This window comes from Gavia stellata, chromosome 24, assembly GCF_030936135.1.
Source record: "Gavia stellata isolate bGavSte3 chromosome 24, bGavSte3.hap2, whole genome shotgun sequence".
Classification (NCBI taxonomy): Eukaryota; Metazoa; Chordata; class Aves; order Gaviiformes; family Gaviidae; genus Gavia; species Gavia stellata.
In genome coordinates, this window is record NC_082617.1 from 7,123,440 (window position 1) to 7,148,647 (window position 25,208).

At 52.3% G+C, this 25,208-nt stretch overlaps 1 protein-coding gene across 1 annotated transcript; it reads left to right on the forward strand.

Annotated features, from left to right (window-relative positions):
• The first annotated feature begins 249 nt into the window (after positions 1-249).
• PTPA (protein phosphatase 2 phosphatase activator) lies at positions 250-24,873 on the forward strand. Its single transcript, XM_059828874.1, has 10 exons — positions 250-306; positions 2,628-2,728; positions 4,054-4,140; positions 9,392-9,517; positions 10,267-10,384; positions 11,923-12,022; positions 13,209-13,333; positions 13,845-13,945; positions 18,525-18,632; positions 24,399-24,873. Exons 1-10 carry the CDS (start codon positions 282-284, stop codon positions 24,471-24,473), a joined length of 966 nt encoding a protein of 321 aa, XP_059684857.1. The 5' UTR covers positions 250-281; the 3' UTR covers positions 24,474-24,873.
• The last annotated feature ends 335 nt before the right edge of the window (positions 24,874-25,208 follow it).

Genomic DNA, 25,208 nt, shown 5'->3' on the forward strand with positions numbered 1-25,208 from the left:
CTCCGAGGCGCGCCTCCTCTCCCCTCCGCGCACACCCGCGCCTCACGGCGCCGCAGCGCCCCACACAAATATGGCCACCGTGGGCAGAGGTGGGCATGCCCCATACAAACATGGCGGCGTGGGCCACGACGGTGGCCGGGAGGGGCCATGCCGCTGGCTAGCAGCCCCGGGAGCGACAGGGCCGGGCGGCGTGCCCTGCTCAAAGATGGCCGCCGGCGGCTTGGGCGTGTCCGGAGGTGAGAGGTGAGGGGTGGCAGCGGCGGTGGCCGGGCTCCGGGAAGATGGCAGAGAGCGAACGGCGGGCAGGTGAGGGACGGCCGGGGCCGGCTCCAGGGCCTTCTGGGCTGGGGGCTGCGCTCGGGGCCCTTGAGGGGTGTCTTCGGGGCCGGGGTGCCGCGCCCAGGGCTGTGCCGGGGGTTGGGCTGCTGGGCCTCATGCTGCACGGGGGTCCTTGGGCCGGGGGCGCCGGGCCCCAGGCTGCGGGGGGGCGACGGCAGCGAGCGCCGGGGCTTGTGGTGGGGTGAGGTGGGAAGAAGCTTTGCTGAGGTTATGAAGGGGCCCTGGAGCCCCCTGACCCTCGGCCGGGTGGGGCGGGGAGCCCCGGCACCAGCGGCCATCGGGCCCCGCTCCGGGCTGAGGCCTGCTGGGCCTTAAGCTGCCGGCACGGTTAGGGCCTGATCCCCTCGAGACGGCGAGGGCTGGGCTGCTGCTCCCTGAGGGATCTGCGCCCCACAGCAGGCATCGGGGGTGAGGCGGGGGGGACCTTGTGTCCTGTGAGGGCTGACAGGGTGTGCGGGTCCGTCCTGCGCAACCCAGGGCCAAGGTGGTTGGGATTTAGGCTGCCGGTGCCGCTGGAGTGGGGGCTGCCTGTCATCTGCAGCCCGTTTTTTGTGACTCTATTTCCCGTTGCTGAGATGGGTGGTGTTTGCTGGCGTAGAAGGTCCATCTTGCGGCTGAGTTTGATTCCCCCTCCCCAAACCATGAGAGTAAGACTGAAAAGTGTCCTCTTTGTCCAAGTTGCTTCTCATCATAAAACTATCCTGTTCTGCTCCTGTCTCCATCGCATCATTGGTTCTGGACTTTTGCTTATGAATTCTTTCTATAATATTGTAACCCCTGCAGCCCTCACTGTGTTTCCTTCCTTGAGTGTTTGTGGTCTCCTCCCCAAGAGGAAATGCACAAAGTGTGTGTCAGAAGAAGTGATGGTTGAGAAACAAATGCAAAGCAATGAAACAAATTCTGTGATGAGACAGAGGCCGGGCTAACACCTGGATCCCCCCAAACCAGAACACTGCTCTGGCCATGTTTCTGGTCTCTATGTGTCATCTGTATTTATGGACAAGTCAGTGTTTGCCTTTTTACAACACTGCTCTGGAGTTTTTCATTGTTTTCATGTTATAAGTTCTTTTAAAATAAGAGCTCCATCATTATGATGCTAGTCATTGTGAGTTGTGTGCTGAGTTTTGTTCGGAAGAGGTACACGTCTTTCATTTAAATTCCTCGCGTGTTGTTCCTCACGTCTGTGTACCTGAAAGTTTTACTGTAACTTATGCGCAGGAATGAACCAAACGCCATAAGACCCTAGGCAGGTGATGAGACTGCATTTGTTCTGTAGACAGGGAACTTGAAAGGCAGAGAAGTTAAATGACTTTCTAAGGTTATGTGACAAGTCTACAGCAGATTCTGTGTTGTTCGGGGGACTTTGGATTCCTTTTTCCCTGATCTGCGTCCTAGACAGCACTGCTCTGCTGCAGAAAAGGCTGCTGATGCTTCTGGGTAGTATTTTCTATGTAAATGCAGCAAATAATATTTTAAGGAGTTGGGGTTTGGTGGTGTATGTTAGGGAGCCAGTGCCTGAACTTGCCGTGTGTGGAGAGCAGTTGCTGAAGTGTTGCCAGAGTGGCTGATGCTGAACAAATGCCTTCAGATTTTCTAGGATTAAAAAGGTGAGCTGGGTGACTAACAGAATTCATAAATTCACATTAGCACCCGGTTTCCTTAACAGTGGTCTGCTGCATTTGCTTTAAATATTACATCCTGGGCTCTGAGAGAGCTTTAAAATGAAATGATCTTCATAGCTTCCACCTGGAAGAGGCTGTGTCCTGGCATCCTCCAAGCCCCTGCACTGCCTCGATGGAGGGCTGTGGCTCTGGACTGCCATCTATTGAATTGCTCTAGCTTTGTCTTTGCAGGAGTTGTCCTTTTTAGAGGAATGCAATTGAGGCTTAACACCCTAAAAACAAGACACAGTTAGTTTGGTAGGAGAGCTCAATGCTTCAGCACGACCTGAGGCTTGTCTTCACTAGACAGAAATAACAAAGACAACATCCCGCTAGTTTATTTATCTCCTGCACCAGCCTCTCTGTCCGATTAGGAAATGCATCTTTAGTGGTAAAAACAAACATAATGCCACTTTCTGAAGCCTTGCAGTGTCCTTAGGAGTGTATTATCCCGTGATCGAGAGGATATTGTTTGGTGAGGAGGACTTGGTGAGATAATAGCGCAAGCTGGGGTGGACTTGTTTGCTTTCTGTCTCCTGAGAAATGAATGTTGATTTCTAAGAAAGGAAAATAGAGGATTTTTTCTTCTCCACTGCCTCTATTTTACCTCTTTTTTGCATCTCCCAGGCACCTCTGAGGAGGTGGCTCCTCCCCTCCAGCAGAGCTTCATGATCCCCAAAAAGGAGATAAACATGGTTTCTGACATGGCCAAATGGAAGCGATCTCAGGTATGGCTCTGGGGTCAGGGAAGACTGGTAAGTGTTTATTATGCTTCAGTGGCAGCCAGGTCTGGTCTGGGAACAGCCACAAGGTAAAGCAGGTTTGGGCAAGTAATGGGAAATTAATTGATTTCTGCTTTAAAGCAGAAGAGTCACTGCCTGTTTGTAGGAAAATGACTTGGCAGTGTGGTGTGGAGTCTGGCAGCCAAACGCTCTGACAAAGGGGTGAGGCAGGGAGAGCCCAGAGGTTGAGGGAGACCAGAGGTGCTTAAAAATTATTACTGCTCCCTCCCAACAAGCTAGACAAGAAGCTGGTAACTATTTCATCCTATCTAGACTGTACATCATATCAAAACTGGATTTACCCAGTGCTGTTTGAACTCAGCTTGAACATGGTCCTGCTGCCTGGCCCTCTAATAGCACCAGGCTGGGTTGGTTCTTGGGGCCTTCCCACCTTGCTGTACCGGAAAGGGATCTAGAGCCGAGGCCTTCAATTGCTGGGATAATTTTTGTTTACAGTATGTGTGGAGCTGGTGGAACAGGCACGTTCTCCACTCTCTGCCTTTGAGGGGTTGGTGTGTCAGCCCAGACTTGTCCCACCTCTTAGGAGCAAGTTCTCACTTGATGATTGGTCTGTGATGTCTTAAGAGAAACTTAAGTTATAGCCAGGTCTCAAGCAAACCTCTGAGTGCAGCTTCCTTTGTTAAGTCTCCTGGGTTTAAGGACTTGCTCCTGGTCAGGATTTCTGTGCAAGAGGGGCCCAAGGGGGGAGAGGTGGCAGCGTGCTAGTCTGGTGTTTTCAAAGACTAGAGCTGTGGAGCTGCACTGGATATGTTGCTTCAAAAGCAGCGAAATTAAAGAGAAGAGCGGTGAGGAGCTTGGGCTGTCTCCCACTTCTCCATCACACATGAGCATGGGAGAACAGTAGAAGGAGGAAAGGGGGGATAACAGTGCAGTTCTGGGAGCAGCAGTGCAGAGCAGGATGTCTAGGCAGAGCTGAGACTCTGCAGAGCTGAGGAGTTTGAATTTGATCTGATAGGAGGCAGGGAGCTAAGGGAATGATTTCGGGGGCAGTGCGAGCATTTTTAGGATTCTCCACTCTGTAATTTTTACAGTGATGCAGAGTTCTTAGTGCAATCGCCATCTGCCTCTGATGTCTGCCAAAAATAGCAGTAACCTCACAGCAAGCCCTGCACCCTGGGTGTCTCCAAGCAAGCAGCGTTGTGTGTTGGGAAAGGTTCCCTTGGTGCACAGGAGTGCTCCCATGCCACATTGCTTGTTCAAACAGATCGTGGGTATTCAATAACAGCCTGCTCTCTCGGGTGTGTTTGCAGGCATATGCAGATTACATGGGCTTCATCCTCACTCTGAATGAAGGTGTCAGGAGCAAGAAGCTGACCTGCGAATACAAAGTTTCAGAGGTAGGAGAAGAGTTTGGATCCCCTTCTCCTTTCTGCCTTTTTTTTTTTCTTTTTTTTTTCTTTGGCTCTACAGTGAATATTTCCTAGGTGCGGAATGAGTTGGCAGCTTATCTGGGAGCCCGGAAGGATAAATGCAGTTGGGTTATGCTTGGGGATGCAAATGTCAGCCTGCAGTCCTCCCCCCAGGATGCAGAGGCTTTGTGTGTGCTCGCTGGATGGGTCATCAAGCAAGTTACAAGTGGACAGAAGCTGCTGGGGAAAAGGAGAATGCAGAAAGGACATGTTTTGGCCCTGTTTTCACAGTCTGGCTTCAACCAGTGATGTTTTGGAGGTGTGGTATTCCCTCCTGGTTGCAAGCAAAAGGCTGAGATATCTGTACCGTTCCTGTTCTCCCACTGGCTTTTCTGTGGGACCTTGGGCAAGTCACTTGTCTCCCTGTCCCTGGGCTTTCTTGTTGCTCAGACTGTTAACAGCACCGATCTCCTTGGACCACACTGTAGCTGAGCTGTGCGAGGTCTAGTTTAACTGCGTGTGAGCTCAAGGCTTGTCACTGAGTGGACCTGCCTCACCTAGGGATGTGCGGAGGGCTATAGGGGGCTGTGGAGCATGCAGGAGGGCTGGGCCGGGGAGGTAGGTTTAGCCTGTGGGGCAGGATCGCCCCTTCCGAGGTGTGAAGCAGAAAGGACCTGTTTTTCCCCTTCCATTAACGTGACTGTCCCCTGGTTCTGTCTGGCCAGTTTTAATGCCAGTTCACCTTATCAGGGCACGGAGAGATTGTTTGGAGCCAGAGGGAAAGGGCAGGCACTGTCACTGGTGTTACTGCCTGGCGTCAGCCACGCTCACTGCCCGCCTGAGGTCTCTCTGGCTGCTGCCGTGATCCGCAGAGCATACGCTGGCCACCAGCTTTGCTTCTGTGTTGCACGCTGGATGTCCCTCCCTTGTTGTGCATTGCAATGAGGAGATTCTTGGGTACGTTTTTACTGTTCAAACTTATCACGGCTGTGCAAGAAAGCTGGGAATAGTCTAAAAAGATCTAGGCAGAATGGGAAGCAGACTGGGCCCTGTGTGTTTATAGCTTTATTCTGGTGTGGGAAGGCAGCCTACGATGATCTTTAACCTAGTGATTTATGTTTGAAGCAGGCATGTTAAGTCCAGCCTTCCCTTCTAGGAGTCAGTGTGTGAATGAGAAACTTGCTTGTAGTTCATGGGGGGGATCAGGGATAATGAGTCCCTCCCTAACAGGCTTTGTGTCCACCTTTTGTTCCTCCAATTCAGTAGAAACTGCTGTCAAATGCTGCTCTTGCTTTCTGCTGTTTGCATTTCACCTTTGAGTTTTGTCTTTGTCATGATCTCGCTCTTTCCCAACCATTCACAGAGCAGTTCTAGGGAAACAAAGCGTTAAAAATGAGCAAAACAAAGGAAAAAAAAAAAACCAACCCTCTTCCGCCAACTCCTCTGAGCTGTCAGCTATCTAGGAAAAGCTGTACTGGGGCTGTGGCTGTGTCCGTGCTGCAGATCTCTCTTGGAGTGAATGTTTTCCATCCTCAGTTCCAGTCCAGGTGACAAACAAGAGACACGATCCTGGCTGCTTGGGAAGTGGTAGGGAATGTGTCTCATTCCCCTGGCGCTTCGGAGAGCAGAAGCCTGTGACTTGAGGCACAGGTGGAGCATCCCCAGGGTTGCCTTGTTGATGAGGTTGCCTGTTCACACAGGTTCGTTTGTAGATCAAACTGCTTATCTGTGCTTTTAAAGGCTCAGCCCCTTGTGGCCTCTGCTTGCATCTCTGCTCTGCTTTCTTCTCTTTTGCTGTATCTGCTGCTGATGTGCTTTTGTGCTGTCCCATCTTCCTCCCTGATCAAATGCTGGGGACGCCTTCCTTTGGCAAATGACCTCCTGGAATCCTTTCTGCTGAATGCGTATCCTCTGTGCAACTTACTGGTATTGCTTTGCTATGGAAAAAAAAAGAAAGTATGGTCTGCTCTGCTTTGAAAGAGACAGCTTAATGGTTTAGAGAGTAGCGTGTGTCGATACCAAACTGTCTGCTGGAGTGAGAGCTGGATCCATTGGGGACTGAGCCCCTCCTGAGACTTGCTGAGTTTGCTCTGCTCTTACTGAAAAATTGCATGGAGCTGTCTGGGGTTTTGCTGGAGGCATCTGACAAGTAGTGATAGCTGAGCTGTTGTTTAGGACTCTGTCGTAGACACTATGTCTGGCACAAGGTTGTGTGACTGATAGGCTGTGACCTGCTTTCTCCTCCTGGAGGGAGTGCTTTTCACATGGGGATCCATGCAGTGACTGCTGGGGCTGCAGCCTGGAGCAGTTTTTCAAAGCTGTGACATTGATCAGAGGAGCAGTGCAGCAAGGAGGAGGTTAATTTTGGCCATGCAAGGAGCAGACCTTCCCTTCAAACAGCCTGCTGCACTGGGGGAAACTGGCTGGCCTGGTGGCATGCTCTGGTTCCAGGAGGGAAGTGGGGGAAGCAGCAAATGCCTCGCTTTTAGCAGCTCCCCCCTCCAACAGGACCCAAGGAGCCCACAGGGGCAGGCTTCGTTCCCGTGGGCAGCTTTGGCTGCTGTGATGCCTTCTCAGCACCTCGGTCTGCCTGACCCCTGCTCTTGAGAGATGCTGACAGGTCTCTCCTCTGTAGGAGGCTCTGTGGTTTGCCTTTGGGACCGGTGGCAGACTCAGGGTCAAGGGGATGCAAAATCAGCACAACGAGAAGAGCAAGGAGAGCGGGGGGGAGGCTGCCCTTGCTTTGATCACTGGAAAGGTAAAGCAAAAATAGAGCTTAAAAACCCAGCCAGGCAAAACAAGGCTGCAGTGGTGCTGATGGTTGTGTTCCTGTAAGCTCTGCTCTTCCCCTCCTTCTCCCCTGCTGGGGTCAGCCCTGGATGCACAGGTTTCCTTTGCTGGACAATGGGAAACGGCTTCTTTTAGTAACCCCCTTTTGAAAGGGCCTTGAGCCCAAAATGAGCCGCATCTCTTTAATTATTTATTGGCATGGCTGAGCCGGCAGCTGGGTCCTGCTCTCCTGTGTTCAGTGGGGCTGGGCTTTTTAATCCCTTTAAAGCAAGCGAGTGGGGAAGGGGAGGTTCAACTCTCGAGCTCCCCGAGGCCTGCGGGCAGATCTGGGGAGGGGGAAGGAGCTGGTCCTTGCCAGCCATTTATCCAGCCAGCACTGAGTGCTCGCTGAGAGGGGTTTGAAATACGGTGGCTGCTCATAATGAGCTGCTGGTGCCGGCGGATAAATCACCAGTACAATTTAATTATTTAATGCAACCCAGTGCTGGGGACGCTGTTGCTTAATTGGAGGGGAATGTAATAGCCAGGAAGGAGTAGAGCTGAGTCCAAACCTGGCCCGGTGCAGTGGGGAGATGCTGGGTTTCTGCAGTGTTTCGGGCAGCAGGGAGCTGAAGCAGAGCGGGTCGTGCTGCCTTGGTCCATGCAAATCTGGGACACTGACCCATTAGTGGCTCCAGCTTGCAGCCTCACCAGAGCACCCAGAGCTTCTGGCCCCCCATGTCCCTTGGCACTTGGGTCTTTTGTGTTGCTGGTGTGCTCAGGTCTTGTCCTCTATCCCAGCCTCTAGCCTGGCTCAGTGGCCAAGTGTCAAGTTCCTGTGGGGTGGGTGGATCCCTCCTTTGCCTGATCCCACTTCCCACTGGTTGATCCCACCATGTCCTCAGGATGGCACCTCGGGACCCGCTGTCTGTGGGAAGCTGTGTCTGCCATGAGACCCTTCCTCCTGGGAGCGGAGGGCACGGGGAGCGATCTGCAGCTGGTTCAGCGGCAGCCTGGCTCTGCTGTGCCTGTCTCTCCGCCCGCTCCCTTCGAGTGGCACTTCAAGGGCTAGAAACTTGCTGGGCTCGGCTGTTTCCTCGTCCTCCTGGCAGGCAGTGTGAAGAATTGAACCACAGCCCAGGAGACCAGCCGGCTTCACACGGTCGATGCCTCCAGCAAAGTCAAACCAGCCGCTGCTTCTGCTGTCCTCTTTGTCCCTTTGAAGGAGGAATCCCCTCTCGAGACAGAGGAGCCTACATTGCCCAGGGCCTGGCCAGCTGCTGTGGCGGCTGATGGCTCTCCGGCTGCTTGGAGTCAGGAGAGGAGAATCCCAGATCCTCTGGCAGGCTTGACCAGTTGTCAGCAGAGCCTCCTAAAACTGGAGCTGCTTAAAGTGTTGCCTATGGTGTTACCTCTTGGCATGTGGGGTGTAGCCATTCCCCAGCTGTATGGGCAAGGCAGGAAGGCGGCTGTGTGCATTGGCCAGCCCTGGTCCTAACAGTACAGCTTGAGACATCATGCTGTATTGCCTGTTGCACCTTTCTTTTTTCCCTTCATGGCCACAGCAGTGCCGCCTCCAGTCACTCTCATACATCCTACCCAGGTTCCTCACTTCCTCCTTCCAGCACTAGGTGTAACAAAGATGGCTCTGTTGTCTTGCTGTTGCATTTGTCTTCCCATCAGCTTTGTGTTTGTATTGAGACATTTCTCTGAGAGCTGAGAGCTTCTCATACTTGCTCTGATGAGACCCTTGGTGGGCAAACCAGGCTGCCTCTTCCTCTGAGTAGGTTGTATTTTGCCACGTACAGTGGGTATCCCTGGTTGGAGCTGCCGTGGCAGTCTGGCTGGTCTGAGTTTGAAGCAACAGGAATCATGCTGAGAAGGCTGACTTGCGATTAGGCCCTGCTGCACTGGGTGCTGTACAAACGCTAACACCATCACTGCTAATCCTGGCTCCTAAGAGACACTTCAGGACAAAGATTAGAGGCCTTGAGAAGGGCCTCTAAATCACACCTTTGGTGAGGATATATGGTAAGTGCTGTGCTGTGCTGTATCCCGTGGGGGATGCAGGACCCTCAAGATGCAGAGCCAAGTTTTGTGTTGGAGATTCCTGAATTGTGTAGCACTTCCCTGTTTCTCAGTCCTGTATGCCCTAGAACTAGGAGCTTGCTGTAGCTCTTCTCCCAGAGGTTTTAGAGCATAGTGCTGTTACAGCTCGTGAAGGCCTGTGTAGGCGACTGGAGAGCCTGCCTCAGACTGGGCTTTGTACTGGGCTGAACTTCTGAGGGGAAGGACGGTTTTCCCAGCCCCTCCGCGTTTCGGGGAGGGTTGGCACATCCCGTTTCCACTTATCACCCTTAGGAAGGATGGTGTGGGCTTTAATGACTCCAATCCAGGTCAGAGATGTCAGAACCTGAGGGACAGCTCTGTTTTATGTCACCGTGACCCCTCATCTTCTTTGTCTCTGTAGCCCATTGAAAAGCTGGTGGCTCTTCTGAACACCCTTGACAGATGGATCGATGAAACCCCGCCAGTGGATCAACCTTCTCGCTTTGGGAACAAAGCCTTCAGGACCTGGTATGCCAAACTAGACCAGGTGAGCATGTCTTTCACATGTAGCTCCTACAGAAGGGCAGTGTGCCCAGCAGGGGTAGGAGAATGGCTCCGTCATTGTGTGGCAGCCAAGCAACCTGCAGAGGAATTGCTCAGATAAGCTGTGTGGGATCCACCTCTTGATACGCATCACTTACCCCTGATCTGGTGCTGTCTTCTCCTCTTATGACAGCATATGGTCCACATAAATGCTCTTGGCTGGGTCTCCAAGTCCTGGATGGTCCATGAGGGCCTTCCAAGGAACTCCTTTGCTTTGTAACTGCTCACTGTGTCTGCTAGCTGATGGATGACACAGAAAATCAGGGTAATGTTGTGAAACTGCTCGACTTCCTTCAGCTCAGAGCACTTGCCCTGCACCGAGGTCTGGAGGTGGCACGGGCACAGTCAGAGCAGCAATGAGCTTGCAGTTGGTCTCCTGCTCTATTAATGCTTTTGTCCTGGAAATGACTCAGTGGGTAACTGGGTTGATGTACTTGGATTGTGAAGCTTTTTTCTCTTACGGGATGCATGTGGCCTGGATAAGTGTCAGGACAAGCTTTCCCTGAGTGACTCCAACTCTGGAGATGACTTCTTCCACAGGATAATTGGTTTCCCTGCCATGCTGGCTCTGGCCATTTTAGGAGTGCACCATTGCAGCTCCCACTCTGCAACAGTGTCTGAGCAGAGGGTGACTTGCTCCTGGGGACTGTGACAGATCTGCACTCACTTGAGGGAGTCTTTTGTGTCTTTCAGGAAGCAGAAAAGTTGGTGGCAACAGTGATCCCCAAGCATTTGGCTGATGCTGCACCAGAAGTGGCCGTGTACCTGAAGGAATCTGTGGGGAACTCCACCCGCATTGACTATGGCACAGGTACCTTTCAATGCATGCTAGCTGGGGCTTGACTTCCTCGGGTAGTGACCCTTTGGAGCCTGGTGCTGCATTTATTTAAATATGTTATTGACACTGTTTTTTAGTGCCGGGTTGATACAAACACCTTCCCTCTAAAGCCTCCTCACCCCTACGTCCAGTGTGGTCTATGACTCAGAGAGCTGGGGCTGGGAGCAGGGCTGTGCTAGAGCTATGACACCCTTTCCACGTCTCATCTGAGGAAATGTGAACCAAGCTGTGCAAGCCGTTCTGGGATAAGCTTTAGGAGCTGCTTTACCACATACAGCAGTCCTGCATGGCTGATCTGCAGTAGGCAGTTTAGAGGCATAAAATGTAACTACTTGAATTGGAACTAGAATGGGAACCACGTTTGTGTTCAGTGGAAGGTGGCTTGAGGTCTGGTACAACCTGGAAGTGATATCACTGCTTACAGTGGGGCTTTGAAATCTGAAGGTAGAAGCATTTTGCACCTAAGGAGATACTGAATTGCAGGTTAGAGTAACTACACTGGCTTCAGTTAGACTTAAATCCAGAATCGTCTACATGCTCTGCTCCTCTATCTGGAGGACAGGTGTGTCCTCACCAAAAAGCAGGAGAGCAGGACACTGTGAGTGCAAGGAAACACTACTTGGACCTGGGCAGGGAGAGGAAGAGGAGGACATGGGTAAAAGGCTGAAGAGTTGGAGGCTGTGCAGTGCTTGTCAGGAGAGCTGCGGCTCACCGGCACCAGGGGGAGATGTTGTCTTTGGAAAGGGACCCGCTGGCTGGGGTTTTGTCAGCTCAGGGAAGGAAATTCAGCCTTTCCTCCCCTCCTGTGTGTCCCAAGCCAGTGGCCCATGTCCTAGCTCACAGTGGCTAGACTATAGGTGCACTTTGTTCCTACACTGGGGAACTGCACTTCTTCATAGCGTGGAGCTGCTGATCTTGTACCCTCCCTTCTTCTGTGGTCCCTTCCAATAAAAGACATTGGTCTGGTTTTGCTGGTTGTTTCTTTTTCCTTGCTGTTAGCTGGAGGACCAAGCTGCAAAGGCTCAGTCTGAGGTCCCAGTACCTTCTGGGAGGGACCGTTCCTGGCAGCGTCATGGGATCTGCATCCTTCTGACATGGAGATATTTTTGAAGCGGGAGGAAATCTGTTTACTTGCAGATGTGAGGTTCTCTTGCATCCCCCAAGCAGACAACTCTGCGGTGCTCTGCTTCCCCTGCTGTGCCAAGCTCCTGGGAAAGGCCCTGCCTTGCTCCCAGCATGCCCAGTGTTGGAGCTGTTTTTCCTCAAGAACCTCTTCTTTTCTCAAAGTTAATAATCAGCTTATGAATGTCTAGAAGGTATACTTCGGGTGGGTGCAGCATGGGGATGAAATATTGTCAGTTCATGGCATTAATAGGGACAGTAGGATTGGGGATCTTGAGATGGGACTGTGACTGCTGTGATTTCTGAAGAGCCGTTGTGGTGCCCACAGAAAGGTTGTCCTGGGGACCAGAGACACCAGTGTCATGTCTCTTCATCTCTTTTAACTCTAGGGCATGAAGCTGCATTTGCAGCCTTTCTCTGCTGCCTCTGCAAAATCGGTGTGCTCAGAGTGGATGACCAGATGGCCATCGTCTTTAAAGTATTTAACAGGTGAGATAATGGAAGGAGAAGGGCTGGAAGCATTGGGCTGTTTGGGAGCAGGTCCCTGACAGTGTCCCCTTCCAGCTGTCTGAGATGTGTGAGATGTTACTGCCTGTTCTGTACACCAGACTCCTCCTGTAATCTGGGCTGATTGTGCCCCCTTTCTTCCACTCATCCGCACCCATTTGGGAGTAAGACATGGTAAGAAGAGCCTCCTCCTGGGATGTGAGCTGGGCAAATCAAGGGCCTTCTACAAAGATGTGTACGTAATTAGAGAACGTGAGTGCCGAAGGGCTTGCTGGCCTAGGGACAAAGGGCAGAATGGGAAAACTGAAGACAAATTTAGACAAAATTAGGAGGAAGATGTACTTCTTAATGGACTGTTCGGTGACCCATTATAACTATCTCCAGAAGAGGTGATAGCACCTTGTCTGTTAGAGCCTGAGTATCTTTCTGGAAAGTTACTTTAGTTGAGCACAAGTTATTGAGCTCTGCAGAGGTATGTGGGTGAAGCTCTGTGCTTTGTGATAGACAGGGATATCTGATCAGAGGATCTAACATCTCTTCAGGCATTACCAAAAAAGAAAAAATCTATGAAACTGGCAGGCCTCCACTGCTCCTCTAGATGTGTTTCCAGCCCAGGAGGTAGAGTTGGTAGTGATGAAACTGGTGGAATGGGTGTTGGAGTCCAGAGATCTAATCCCAGCTGTATCACTTTTTGGTGGCATGGAAACAATTTCTTTCAGTAGTACTTCCAGCTTTAATTTTTCACCTGAAAAGTGGAAGTAGCAATTGCCATAAGGTGGAAAGCTTTCTGCGCTCTTTTGGAAGTTGTTGAAGGAGAACAAAGTGTCAATGTTTTCAAATAACAGTGGGGGTGGGAAAAGATCTGCACCAACATAAGTCACACTGCAGATAAAATAAACCCTGGCCACTTGATTTCTTAGTGAATTTGGTGTAAAAAAACCCCCAATTTTTAAAAGGTACTGGTATTTGCTACTATATGTACCATCAAGCTGCTTTCTGTGGCAAAGGAGCTGAATATATATTCTATGTACTTGTGCTGTATGTGGGGGTCCTGCTTGCAAGCGGTAAAGTTGTGTCCTTCTCCACGCTGGTTGTTCTTGTCTTCATGCAAGTCAATGAAGACAGAAGAAGGCCTTGTCTTAACCTTTCCTTCTCTCTTTGGTCCCAGGTACCTAGAAGTGATGCGAAAACTTCAGAAGACCTACAGGATGGAACCTGCTGGCAGCCAGGGCGTGTGGGGCTTGGATGACTTCCAATTTCTACCTTTCATATGGGGCAGTTCCCAGCTGATAGGTACTAATAAAAATCTTCTCGTGTCCCAGCCTGCCCCCTGCCCTGTCTGTCTAGGTTGCAAAGATGATGGGGCTTGGGACTGACTTTTAAATTCAAATATGTCAAATTTGTGTATAATACAGCAGAAGAGTTTGCTTGGAGCTTAGATTTATTTTTTTTTCCCTTCAACTTTCCAAATAAAGCTAGTTGCTTAAGTTGGGAGATGGAAGGCTTCCTTGTACAGTACATCTGTTTTTATTGCAATGACTGCAAGTTTTTTAAAAGGATAGTCTTGGTTTTGGTGCTAGAAAACATATTTTCTGCCCTGGGGAGTTTACCAGGTGCTCTCACTGCTGAGGCACTGGAGTGGGAGATGAGGTGGAAGGGAGCAGCTCTGTGCTGACTGCTGAAGAGCTCTGATGGGAGGATCATATTTCTTCTGGAAGAGGGGCAGGACAAGACCTGATTGAACTTGGTCTCAGAAGGAGGGTGCCATACAGGTTTACTTCCTATTGTCTCTTACTCTTTTTAGACCATCCAAATCTGGAACCTCGACACTTTGTTGATGAGAAGGTGGTAAATGAAAACCATAAGGACTTCATGTTCCTGGAGTGCATCCTCTTCATTACAGAGGTGAGGACTGGGAGGTTTGTCCCACAGAGAAGTTCTCTTGACATTAGATACTTGGCTCTGGCTGTGGTTTTCTCTTCCTCCTTTGCCTGTTTGTTTGCTCTCATGGAACTGTGCGGATGAACTGTTGTTGCATGTCTGAGGTGCTCTCCTTGAATGAGTTGAGAGACAGGGATGTTGAGAGGAAAGTATAATTAAGCTAGATGGGCTGCGGATTGCAGTTGAAGGGAGCTGTAACAAGAGCAAACAAATAACCTTGGATCATCACTTGGATCAGTCAGTGGGAACTTGGATGGAGAAGACTGGTGCCTGCAAGTGTGCTAGGAAGATGAAGTAGGAGCTGTAAAACGGCTGGGCTTGCCAAGATAACCTCCCTTCCCTCCAGCTGTTGGGTGCTGCCTAGCAGGCCCTGGGCCTCCCCTTGCTTAGGGCAGCCTCCCAAACCTCTGTGCAGCTTGGTCTCCTCCAGATTCTACCAAAAGAGTTGCCTATTAAATGCTCCTTATTTGCAAATGATCCGGAGCAGGGCTGGTGCTGAGGTTCACCCAGCTGGCAACGCTATCAGGATCATGTTTCTGCTCAAGCACTCTATGGCCCTTGGGTGAGGGACTGGGATATTCAGCGTGTTGCCAATTGTGGACAGTGTTTCTCAATGAGGGAGCTCACGGCTTTTTGCCCTCAGCTGCAGTGGATGATCTGGCTGTGTTTCTACCATCCCCCTTGCCGCACGGTCTGGGCAGGGAGAGCAAGAACCACACGCTCTGTTGTGGTGAGGGATTTCTTGTCTCTGGCAAGAGAGAGTTGATGGGATTAATTTTGAAGGACAGAGTGCGGTTCTTCGCCTTTGTTCTGTTTGCTTTTCGCTCCTCCTCACCTCTCTAGTTTAGTGATTAGATGAGAAGGGAGGTTACAGAGTATGAACTTAGCCTTTCATGTAGGAAATTTTCATAGGAGCCTTTGCCCGAAACCCCAGGAGGTGCTGTGTCAAGTCTTGCTGAATCTAGTAGGGTTTGTTGGTACTTAGCACCTCACAGGGTTTAACCCTTAAAGCGGAGATAAATCATGCCATGGGTAGTTAAGAAGCGCTGGCAGAAGAGATCAACATGAGGCCAGGAAAGCAGGAGCCAAGATGCTCTAAGATTTATTTTAATTTGGGCCTCTGTAATATCCAGACAGTGCACTAACCTGTTAAAAACATAAAAACGTACATCTCTTGACATGTGTGTAGAAAATTCTGCAGTGCACAGATGACATGTAAAGTTTAAACTACACAGCACTGTACTGTTTCTTCAGGTCACTCTGCTTTTGCCTGCAGAAAGTTAGCTTTTTAGTAGGCTTTTTAAATTAGTGATTTCACTTATTTTTCCATACATTTGTTGAGAATCATGGAATTTGGTGTTTCTGCTGCGTTCCTCAGTGCCACCTGGTGGCAGGGAGCCCTCCTCTCGGGCCCTCCTGGCGTGAGCCGCTAAGGGAAGGCAACAACGTGGATTATCAAATGCACGGCACTTTCAGTCCATCTTCATGCCAGCGCTTTTCATTTTTTTGTAAAGATTTTGCTTTTAAAATGTGTTTTTTCTCTCCCAAATGCTTGGGAAGGCTGTTACTGCCACTAGGGGGGGCTGAGACAGCCTCGCGTGCCCTCCTCTCCAAAATCAACAACAAAACAAAATACCAGGGAAAAAGATAGAAGGGATTAAAGACTTTAATAAATGAACGATATTATTTTCTTCTGAGCTTGTCAGCTGGAAACGCTCTCCTTTAAAGGTGTTAAACACATAGCAAGCACCACAGCAGTTCCCACAGTGGGTCTGGTACGTCTTACTGACATGAGAGCAGGTTTTGTTTCAGCAACCTACAACCGAGGTAGAACCGAGAGAATATTCTCTTGAGCAGATATTTTTCTCAGCCCCTGCGTGGCATTTCAGGGACATGAATATACACTGTCATGGTGTTTGCCATGTGTATATTTAAAGCTCATGCTCTTAAAGTAGCAGCGAGATGATGTCCAGGCTGAACCCACCGAGGCATCCTCCTTACAGCAGCACCACCCTGCATGGCGCGCAGGCATGGCAGCGAGCCTTACGTAAGCTGGCCTGCTGTTGGGACATCTGCAGGGTAGTTTTGGACCTGAACACGTGGTTCTGGAATAGGGTGAGGTTTACAGAGCCGGCTGGGACTTGAGCTATCCCCCTGCTGCCGCCTTGCCTGCCACAGTGTGCTGTGGGGTGCGTGTGGTACCCGTAGGTGCGAGGATGAGGAGGGTTAGGGAGCATCTCTGCGGTGCCTGCCGCACTAGGAGCTGTGGACCGCCGCGATGGCAGGGCTGTGTGTGTTTGTGCAGAAAAGGGGTGCCGGGTACGCCCCGGCTGTTGCGGTGGATGAGTGCGATCGCCCAGATGCTCCTCCGAGGGCCCAGGGCAGGCAGCAGGAATTTCAGCTTCAATCTGGCTTCTAAATTTGGAGGTTTGGGAAGGGAGGGCTCGGGTTTCGGCTGGAAGGGAAGGAGCTGACAGGAAAGCACGGCCTCAGCAGTCCCCCTCCCCCCGGCACTGACAGAGGAACCATTTACAAAAGGCCGATTCTCTTGGGAACCGAGAGGCAGGAACGCCGCGTCTGTGAGTAATTTCCTGCTCAATATGGCTGCTCTGACTCACTCCGTTCCCCTGGGGTCACTGCGGGACTGCAGCTCGCTCGCCGCCTCTCACTCTCCCCCCGCCCCGGCTCTTCGCCCTTTGTGGCTGGAAGGAGATGATTTTTTTTGTATCCCCCTTGTCCCTCTTATTTTTCCCTCCCCAGTTTGAAGCCTTAGCCAAGCCGTCCCTCACCCGGGCGCCCTGCGTGAGGAGGGCCATGGTGGTGGCCGTGCCAGGTGCTCGCGTGGGGCCGGCCAGCCACGCTCGCCTCCTCCGCGCTCTCCAGCTGACTTGCTCAGGCTTGGGAAGGGGAAAGAAGCAAAGCGCGGCGGTGGTGTCTGATGCAAGCTGTGCCCCTGCGAAGGGTGGCGATGCTGGAGGAAGGTTTGGCCTCGAAATGCACACAGCCAAATCTCCCATACAGGGGGGGATGCTTTGAGCAAACCGCCTGGCGCTGAACTCCCCGGCAGCCTTTAACTCAGGTGCCAAAAACCTTGCGCTTAATAATGTGCCGGCTCTGTTGGGTAACGTCGTGCTTTGTGTATCTGCGCGTTTCATCTTGTATCCGCAAGGAAAGTGCACACGGCAAAGGAGAGCGGGAGCGGCTGAGCGGCTCATCCGTCATCCCCCAGCTCGCAAGAACTGCTGAGGGGAAGCGGGTATGTGCCTGCACTCTCCCAGCAGCAGGCAAAACTACAGACCCGCTTCCTCCAGTACTCCAGCCCCGAGGTCAGCGGGTTTGAAACATGTTGTCCTCCAAGCAGTGGGGTTTTTTGGGTTCCCCCGCCCCTTCCCTCTCTCTTTCTCTGCTGCAGGCTGGTGCCACACAGACCTTGCAGAAGGGCAGCAGCAATATCCCAAAGCTGATTGATTGGCCTTGCTTGCCTTTTACAGTAGGCAGAGAGGTGGTTTTGGAGGCTCTTTTCCCACCCTTGCTTCAGGCCTGTGCATGTGTGGAGGGAAGGGGTTAGTTGTTCAAGCCCCGAGTTGAGAATAAGAGTCCAAGAGATTCCTCTCTCCCCACGCTCCTTTTTAGCCTGAGCTTCGGCCTTGTGGTTTCTGATGTCATGGGAACTTCGCTCAGTCAGAGTGGCTGCGTTGTAGTTCTTTTTCTCCCCGAGGGTCTGGTTTTGTTCATGGAGAAGAAGGAGAGAGACAACTACCCAGGGAATCTACATGCAACTGTCCCTGATTGTAGCTTCCCCCCTGCCCTCCCTTCTCCAAACCCCTCGCCCTGGGAGGAGAAACACTGGAGTGTTTAAAAAAAAAAAAAAAAAAAAAAAAAAAAAAAAAAGGAAATAAATTTAAAGCATCTGCTGCAAGCTAGCAACTCGCAGCTCTGGCCGGTTTGGAGAGCGGGACTGGAGCACGTCCCTTCTGCTCCTGCCTCCCCTGGAGCCCTCCTCTGCTAGAGGCAGGTGTAGAGTGGGCTGCGGACACTGGAGCTGCTGCCAACCTGTGCTGCCCTCTGTATTCAGGGAAGGCAGCGGCAGTTGTCACTGCTGCTTGTTGTTGATCTGAATGGGGAATGAGTCATTTTCTTGGAAAGCCCAGCAATGCTGCACTGGGAGGTTTCTGGGTAGAATAGGAACAGCGTTGAGCCAAACTCTACTGGGGGGGAAAATGGGACTTACGTGGGGCTTTTTTAATGCAGTCATTAAAAGGGAGGTGTGCAGAGGGAGCTGATTAGGAAAGCGTGGCAGGAAAAGGCTTAATTTTATCGGGGAAGCGGAGAGCTGGATTGCCACAGCTTCATGTGATGTGGCCGCAGCGGGAGGGAGTACGGAGGGAGGGAGGAAGGGAAGGCGCAGTGAGGTGGCTGGTGCGTGGGTCACAGGGCTTGGTGGGAATGTTTGCTTGGAGAGAGTGTGAGCGTGAGTCACTGCTGGTGCATGAGCTTCCTGGCTGGCCCGGCTCCCTCAGCCCTGCTCTCGGGTCTCTTTCAGATGAAGACGGGCCCCTTTGCCGAGCACTCCAACCAGCTCTGGAACATCAGCGCCGTGCCCTCCTGGTCCAAAGTCAACCAGGGCCTCATCCGCATGTACAAGGCAGAGGTGAGCGCCGTGGGCAGAGGGAGGCTGCTTGGCCACTCGCCCCCTCCCTTCCACTTCACTGTGGCTCAGCTCTTCTCTTCTGCTGCTCCTTGGGTGGGGGTCCCGTGCTGAATGTGGCTTGGGAGCCCTTGGCAGTTCAGGTGCTGCTGGCTAGAAGGAGGCTCCTGCCTGCCTAGTGTTTGCCCCAAAACCAATCCCAAAATGGCCATTCCTTGCAGACGTGAGTGACTTTTGCCATTTCTTTTCTTCCCATAGTGCAAATTGCAGGTCTGCAAATTAGGGCCGATGTCTTGACATGCTCATCCTTCTCGTCCCCGCACTGCTATTTTACTGGCTGGAGGAGGTTTGGTTTAAATTATCATCCCGTGTTTCAAGAGCCCCAAAGCAGACTGAACGCTTCCTACCAATCTCCCCACACTACGAGTCACGTCTGTTCAGTGTGCCGGATCGGCGAGGCCACAGCTACCTCCCTGGCTTGGCAGCCCTCCACCCGCCGGGGCTCTGCTGGCGCTGCCCCAGCAGGCTTTCCTGGCGAACCCTGACCTGGGGAACCGGGCAGTTTTGGCTCTCCCTTATCTCTCCTTCCTGCTCGAGCTAACCCTGAGCTTGAGGAAACAGGACAGGAACCGCCACATCTGGGCCTCCGGAGAGAATGGCCGACAGGCGGCATCCCTTGCTGGGAAGGATGGGACCGTGCTGGCTCTGCAGGGAGGCACTGGCTGTACTAAAGACGCTGGAGGAGCAGGGATGGCACAGCTCCCTGGTGCACCTGGGGAGACTGGTGGGGCTTGAAGGAGTTAATCCCATACCCTGTGGTCTCTGCTCAAGTCAGCCATGCTCCTGTTGCTGGGACATACAGCAGAAGCTGGCGGGCAGCTCCGCTCAAACCCAGCGCACAAAGGGGTTAACTGTGCCGAACTCGGCGCGCTCCCTCCCCCAGCCCTTCCTCTGCACTGCACATCCTGTGTTTAGGTTCCAGGCCACATACCTCTCTAATCTGCGAGGTGTCACTCCCAGGCCCGCTGGCTCCTTCCGCCCCCAGCTCAGCTTTCCTCCCGGCCTCCAAAGAGGAGAAGCGGGGCTGGGGGTCAACCCCCTCCGCTGGCTGCTTTTCAGAGGGGTGCCCCTGGGCTGCCCCTTCAGGACTGCCCCAGCTCACAGCTCCCTCATGGGGGCTGGAGATGCTGCCTGCTGGCAAACCCTGAGCTGGAGGCTCTAGTGTGAGAACTGGGGGGTCTGAAGGGAAGACCCCAGCCCTGGGAATGCTATTAAAGTGAAACATGGGTCCCCTAAAACCTAGAGCCTGAGCGTGGTCTGCTGCTGCCTCGACAGCCCTGCCTTGGTCCTTCCTTTCCTTTGGACCAGTTCCTTCCCACACTGTTCCGGTATTCCCCTGGCACCCCATGTGTCCACACTGTTTGGGAACTTCTGCCTGTTGCCCCACATGTGCTGTATGGTTGTTCCCACCTCGTGCACCATGTACGCCGGTGGAGGACCTTGGCAGTGCTGTGCCCAGGGTGCAACGTGCGTGTCCACCGATGTCTTGGGGCCACCCTGTGTTGGCAGAGCTATCTGGTCTGCTGGGGACAGTGTAGCTCGGGGATCCTCTAGAGACTAGGAGATTCGCTAGCTCTTTTAGGTGTACCCAAGACATGGTCTTTTCTGGAGGCCTCAGTCTATATTGAATAGCAGATGACATTCTGTGTAGAAATGCCAGGTCCAGTACTGGTGGGTTTCTAGAAATATCTAGAGATGTAGTTGTGTCAGGGGGAGAATGCAAAAGCTGCTAGGAAGAGTAATGACACAAATTTAGGCTAAGGTATAGAAAACATTGAGTCAACCAAAGCACTTTAAATTTAGTTTTTTCCTCAAAGAACATTTGTAGATCTTAAAGGACTATTCCTAAGCACATGGTCCTCATGCCGCAGTGTCCTCTTCTGGCACTGCATGGTGCCTGTGTTCGCCTGCATGGGCAGAAAAGAGGAAGGAGTCCTGCTGAGGAGTCTTCACTGGTTCTTTATATCTGCTGTGCAGAGTCTCCCACCTCGCTGCTGGCTCGGCTGGTTCCTGCCTGGCTTGGGAGGTGAGGGGAGCATGAACATGGCAGTGTGGCTGGGCAGAGCTTTCGGTTATGGTGTGCCTGGCCATGCAGCTTTTACCAGCATTTGCAACTAGAAGATCTCTTTGATTTTCTGGGAAGGACACAATGGTCAGGAATCACTGAGGCTTCATCCTTTGAAAACTGAATCCTGGGTGTTTCAAGCCAGGCAGCCACAGTCACTCTTGAATATCTTGTCTGTTTGCTGCTGACTCTTGGAGCAAGTTTCTGCTCGATGTTCGCAGATGTGTTGCCTTCACCCTTGTGGTCTTTCTCCAATTAGCCACTGCCGACATTAGCAGCAGATAAATGAGCCAGCAGCCCCCAAGTGCTGACATGGGTCTTCATCCAGCTCAAGGCAGGCAGCTTCTGTGGCAGAGCTCAGAGCGTGTGATAATAAAGCGAGGGAAGGTTTGGGTCTGTGGTGTTGCTTTCTGTCTGACGGGCTAAGGTGAGGGCAAGATTTCCTTTTTTTCCTCCTCCCTTCTCCCTGCCCCTCCGATCACCCGTTGCAATTAGATCAGGTGAAATCAGACACTGAGATGGAGGCTCCGTCTCCTTAACACGTCTGGGGCAGCTGAGAAGTGCTCGGTGCTGGGCGGCACTGACTGTGAGTGGGTTTTGAGCGGAGGCAGCAGCAGGGCGAAGGGCTCACTTGCTAGAAGCAGATCAGGAGAAATTAAATGCTCACTTGCAACCTGCTCTCACCTGGCAGGAGCGGGGCAGTCCCCAGACCCGGTTCATTTAAAAAGTGTTCTGAATGCTTTGTCTCTGCACTGTCCCCCTCTATGGGATGACTTTAAGCAGCCGACAGAAAGCTCAGGTGCGTCCATGTGGCTGGGAGCTCTAGTCTGGATCCAGGCACTCCAGGGTGCTTACTGTGGAGTCTGTGGATGGGCACTAGACTGAAGACAACATGTCTTCAGCTCTGTGTGTTTATGAAATCTCGATTGTGTCTATTTAGAATATAAATATAATGGGTGAAGATGTGTTTGCTTGTAAGTACAAGGGCTTTTCTTATTCTCTCCATCAAAGGCGAGTGAAGTAGTTGACAGAATGGAGTGTGGTTAAAGCAGAAGCCTTGATGTTTTTCCCCTGAGCCTGCTTTGAGTCTCCTGATCTTTCCTTCTCTGCTGCAGTCAGTTGGGAAATACTTTCCATTGTAACTAATCTAGTCCCAGTTCCACCTTTAAAGGTTGGACCCAAAGCATGTTTCTACTCCCCAGTTGAGTCCTGAGCAGGCCTTCAGTGTGATCAAGATGATGGCAAGAAGAAAATAAGCCTGTCCTCTCCATTGAGCTAGTGTTGGCTAAGTTTCACCTGCAAGTGCTGCAAGGAGGGTCCTGTCTCCTGGCACCTCTAGTAACCCAGTAAATTTGTGCTAGTCCTGCTGGACGGAGGAGAAGTTTCTCTGCTTGTCTCTTCTTGGGTTGGCAGTGTGTTAAGTGGAATGGATACCCATTCTTCCTACTGGTCGTAAAGTCTCTTCATCCAGAGCCCAAACCAATCTGGTCTTCCGTGGGACTCCTTGGAGCTAGTTGGGATGACATTTCTAGCTGTCAACATCTTCAATATTCATTTCTCTCTGTTCTTCCCTCACGTCACTGCTGTCCAGCACTGCTTCCTCTGAGGGTTTATCTAAGTGGTTGTGCTGGGAGATGGCAGCAGCTCTGAGCGTCCCACGCGTTAGGAAGCTTTGAAGGTGATGTGCCCTGATGGTCACAGGACTTCATTCTCCTTGGTGCCTTGCCATGGAGGCTTATGGTTTTCTGCATGGCTATTATTCCCCAGGAATAGATACAGCCGTGCTGTACTTCCACCACCTCCAAACTTGTTTTGGCTCCAGTGTGCTTGCGAGCAGTTCAGATGTGCTGGAACCAGTTGTCTGACCTCTGGCTCCAAAGGGATTACCATAGGCCTGGGCTTCTGAGCACAAATCCTCCTGTTTGCCCATGACGACAGCACACGGGCAGGCTGCCTGTCTCTGCCTGTGCCCTGTCTTGGGGTGAAGAGCTGTCTGCAGCATGCCGCTTCCTCTCCATCCCCAGAGCTGGGATCTCCCCTGCTGCAATGGGTTCACCTCGGCCCCGTAGAGGGCACAAGGCTCCTTCCTGTGGAAAGGAGAGTTGTAACTACGACATGGCTCTTGCCTCCCTTTGGTTGGAAGGAACTGTGGTTCGAAGAAATGCCTGGAGGAATGAGCCGTGCATCTTGTCCCCAAGATCTGCCTGGGAGGCTGCTGGTTGCAGGCAGGAGCCGGTGCGGCCTTGACACCCTCCTGCTGTTGGGTCTGCAGCTTGTGGGGAGCTGGGTGCCTGCCTAGTGCAGCATCCCATCCACCTGGGCTCTGAGCAGATGCTGTTTGTGCCAAGGAATTGCTGGGACTAGATGGACTCCTGTTGGTTGGTAGCTGCTGTGCTTTGGTTGTATGTACTCCATGTCTCCTGGAGGATAAGTCTCCCATCAGCAGATCCATGCCTCAGCTGGGTACAGGGGAAAGGCTCTCCTCCCAAGACACAGGGCACTTGGGTTTCTTTTCTCCTCTTTATATCATGCTGTCTAGGGAGGGAAGAACTTGCCCCTCTGCCTGCAGCAAGGAAGCGGCCACCATCTCTCACCAGCCATGTCCCCACACGCCCTGGTAGATGAGTCCCCATTGCAGCACGGTGAGGTGGTCTACAGCCCTTGTTTAGCACAACCACTCACAGCTAACGCGGATGATGTTAGTGTAGAGGGAGCTGCTGGGTTGGTCTACACGTACTGCTGAGGTTTCTGTGTCTGGAGGTGAGTCTGCTCTGTGCTCTCTGGAGTTTTGGGCAGTCTGAATCTGCAAAGACTCAAAAAAACAGAGCTCTGAGTGACTGTGCCAGGCGAGTGCTGGCAAACTTTGACATGGTTATTGACCACAGTCACTGGCCTTCCTGCCCTGGCAGGATGGTGAGCAGAAGGGGCTGTGCCCTTGCAGCCCGGCTCTCCCCACGCAGAGCCCGATCTTAGCTGGAGGAAGCAGCTCTGAGCTAAGCTGCCTCATAGTGGACATGTGTGACTGATCTGTGATCCGTGCTCTCTCCATCCTTCCTCTGCAATGGGGGGTGGGAATTTCAGGGGTGAGGGGTTGTTGGGAATAGGATCACATCTTAAACTATGGCAGCAAAATCACTGCTGCTTGTCTATCAAAGACCTGAGAATCTGGAATGCAGTTTGGGCAGTGCTACCAGACCGTGCCTTGAACCCGGAGCATGGGCACCATCCTGGGGAGGGAGAGTCTCTTCCCCGGAGTGGGTTCTGCAGTTCTCAAAGGATTTGTAAGGTGAAGCTCTTCAAAGAGGTCAGCTCAAGCAAGGAGAGGTGGTGAGAGAGAAAGCTGCTGACATAAACATGCCTCTTCTGCCATGCTCCAGGCCTGAATTTCAGCAAGCAAAAGGCTGTGGCTGAAGGGAAGGGGATGGGGTTATGAAGTGTTACTGGGCTGAGGAGCCTGATGGGAATGTGGAGGGGAGACATGGGACTTGGTCCCTCTGCCTGCGGCTGAGCCGAGTGGCCCCGAGGTTGCTGCCACCTGACCCCAGAGGCAGGATGTAGCTCTGGCTGCGTGTCTAAGGTGGAAATGTCGTGTCTAAGGTGGAAATGTCGCCTGAACTCACCCCTCTTTATCTCCCCTCCTGCAGTGCCTGGAGAAGTTTCCTGTGATCCAGCACTTTAAGTTCGGAAGCCTGCTCCCCATCCAGCCTGTGACGTCCTAAGGAGGCCGCGGGAGGAGTCAAGGCAGCAGAGGCGTATAGCGGCGCTCTTCCTCCTTCCCTCACCCCCTCCTCATCATCTTGCCCGTTACACACAGCCCATTCATTCCTGCACATCCTCATTGGCAATCGCAGATCCAAAGCACTCGCCGGCCTTGCACGGGAGACGGGACCCGGAGCGGCTCCTCCTGCACATCCCCAGCATGGGGATGTCTCGCCAGCGACCAAGCCAGGGCTGTGCTTCTCCGCTCTGCTGCGTCCACGGGCAGCGCGACTGCCGTGTACGGCTCTGGGCATGTGAATGGGGTTTGACTAGGGGCTGCCTTGCAGCAAAGGCCTTCTGCTTCCCTTCCCGGGAGGAAGGGGGTGTGGAGGGGAGGAAGGCACGTGTGTATGTGTTGGGCAGTGGTAACTGCAATTTCCCTTTTGAATTTCATTGAAGTTTCCTGTTGCTGTTTGGTTTGGGAAACCACTGTGAGGGGTGAGGTGTGAGCCTGCACGTGCCTGTAGGCAGCCACCTCTGCTTGCGGGGCTGGGGGGGGCGGGTCTGAAGTGGGTAGAGGAAGTTGTAGGGAAGGTCTGTGGGTTGCTGGAAGCCCAGGGTGCCATCTCTCCCTTATTCTGGGTAAGGAAAGCTCCCTCCCTCCTCCCTCCATGTCTTCTGCAAGATTCCCTGAGTCTTCCTTTCCCACCACCGCCTCTTCTCTTGGGTAAAGCTGGGAACCTTCTGGGCTGCGG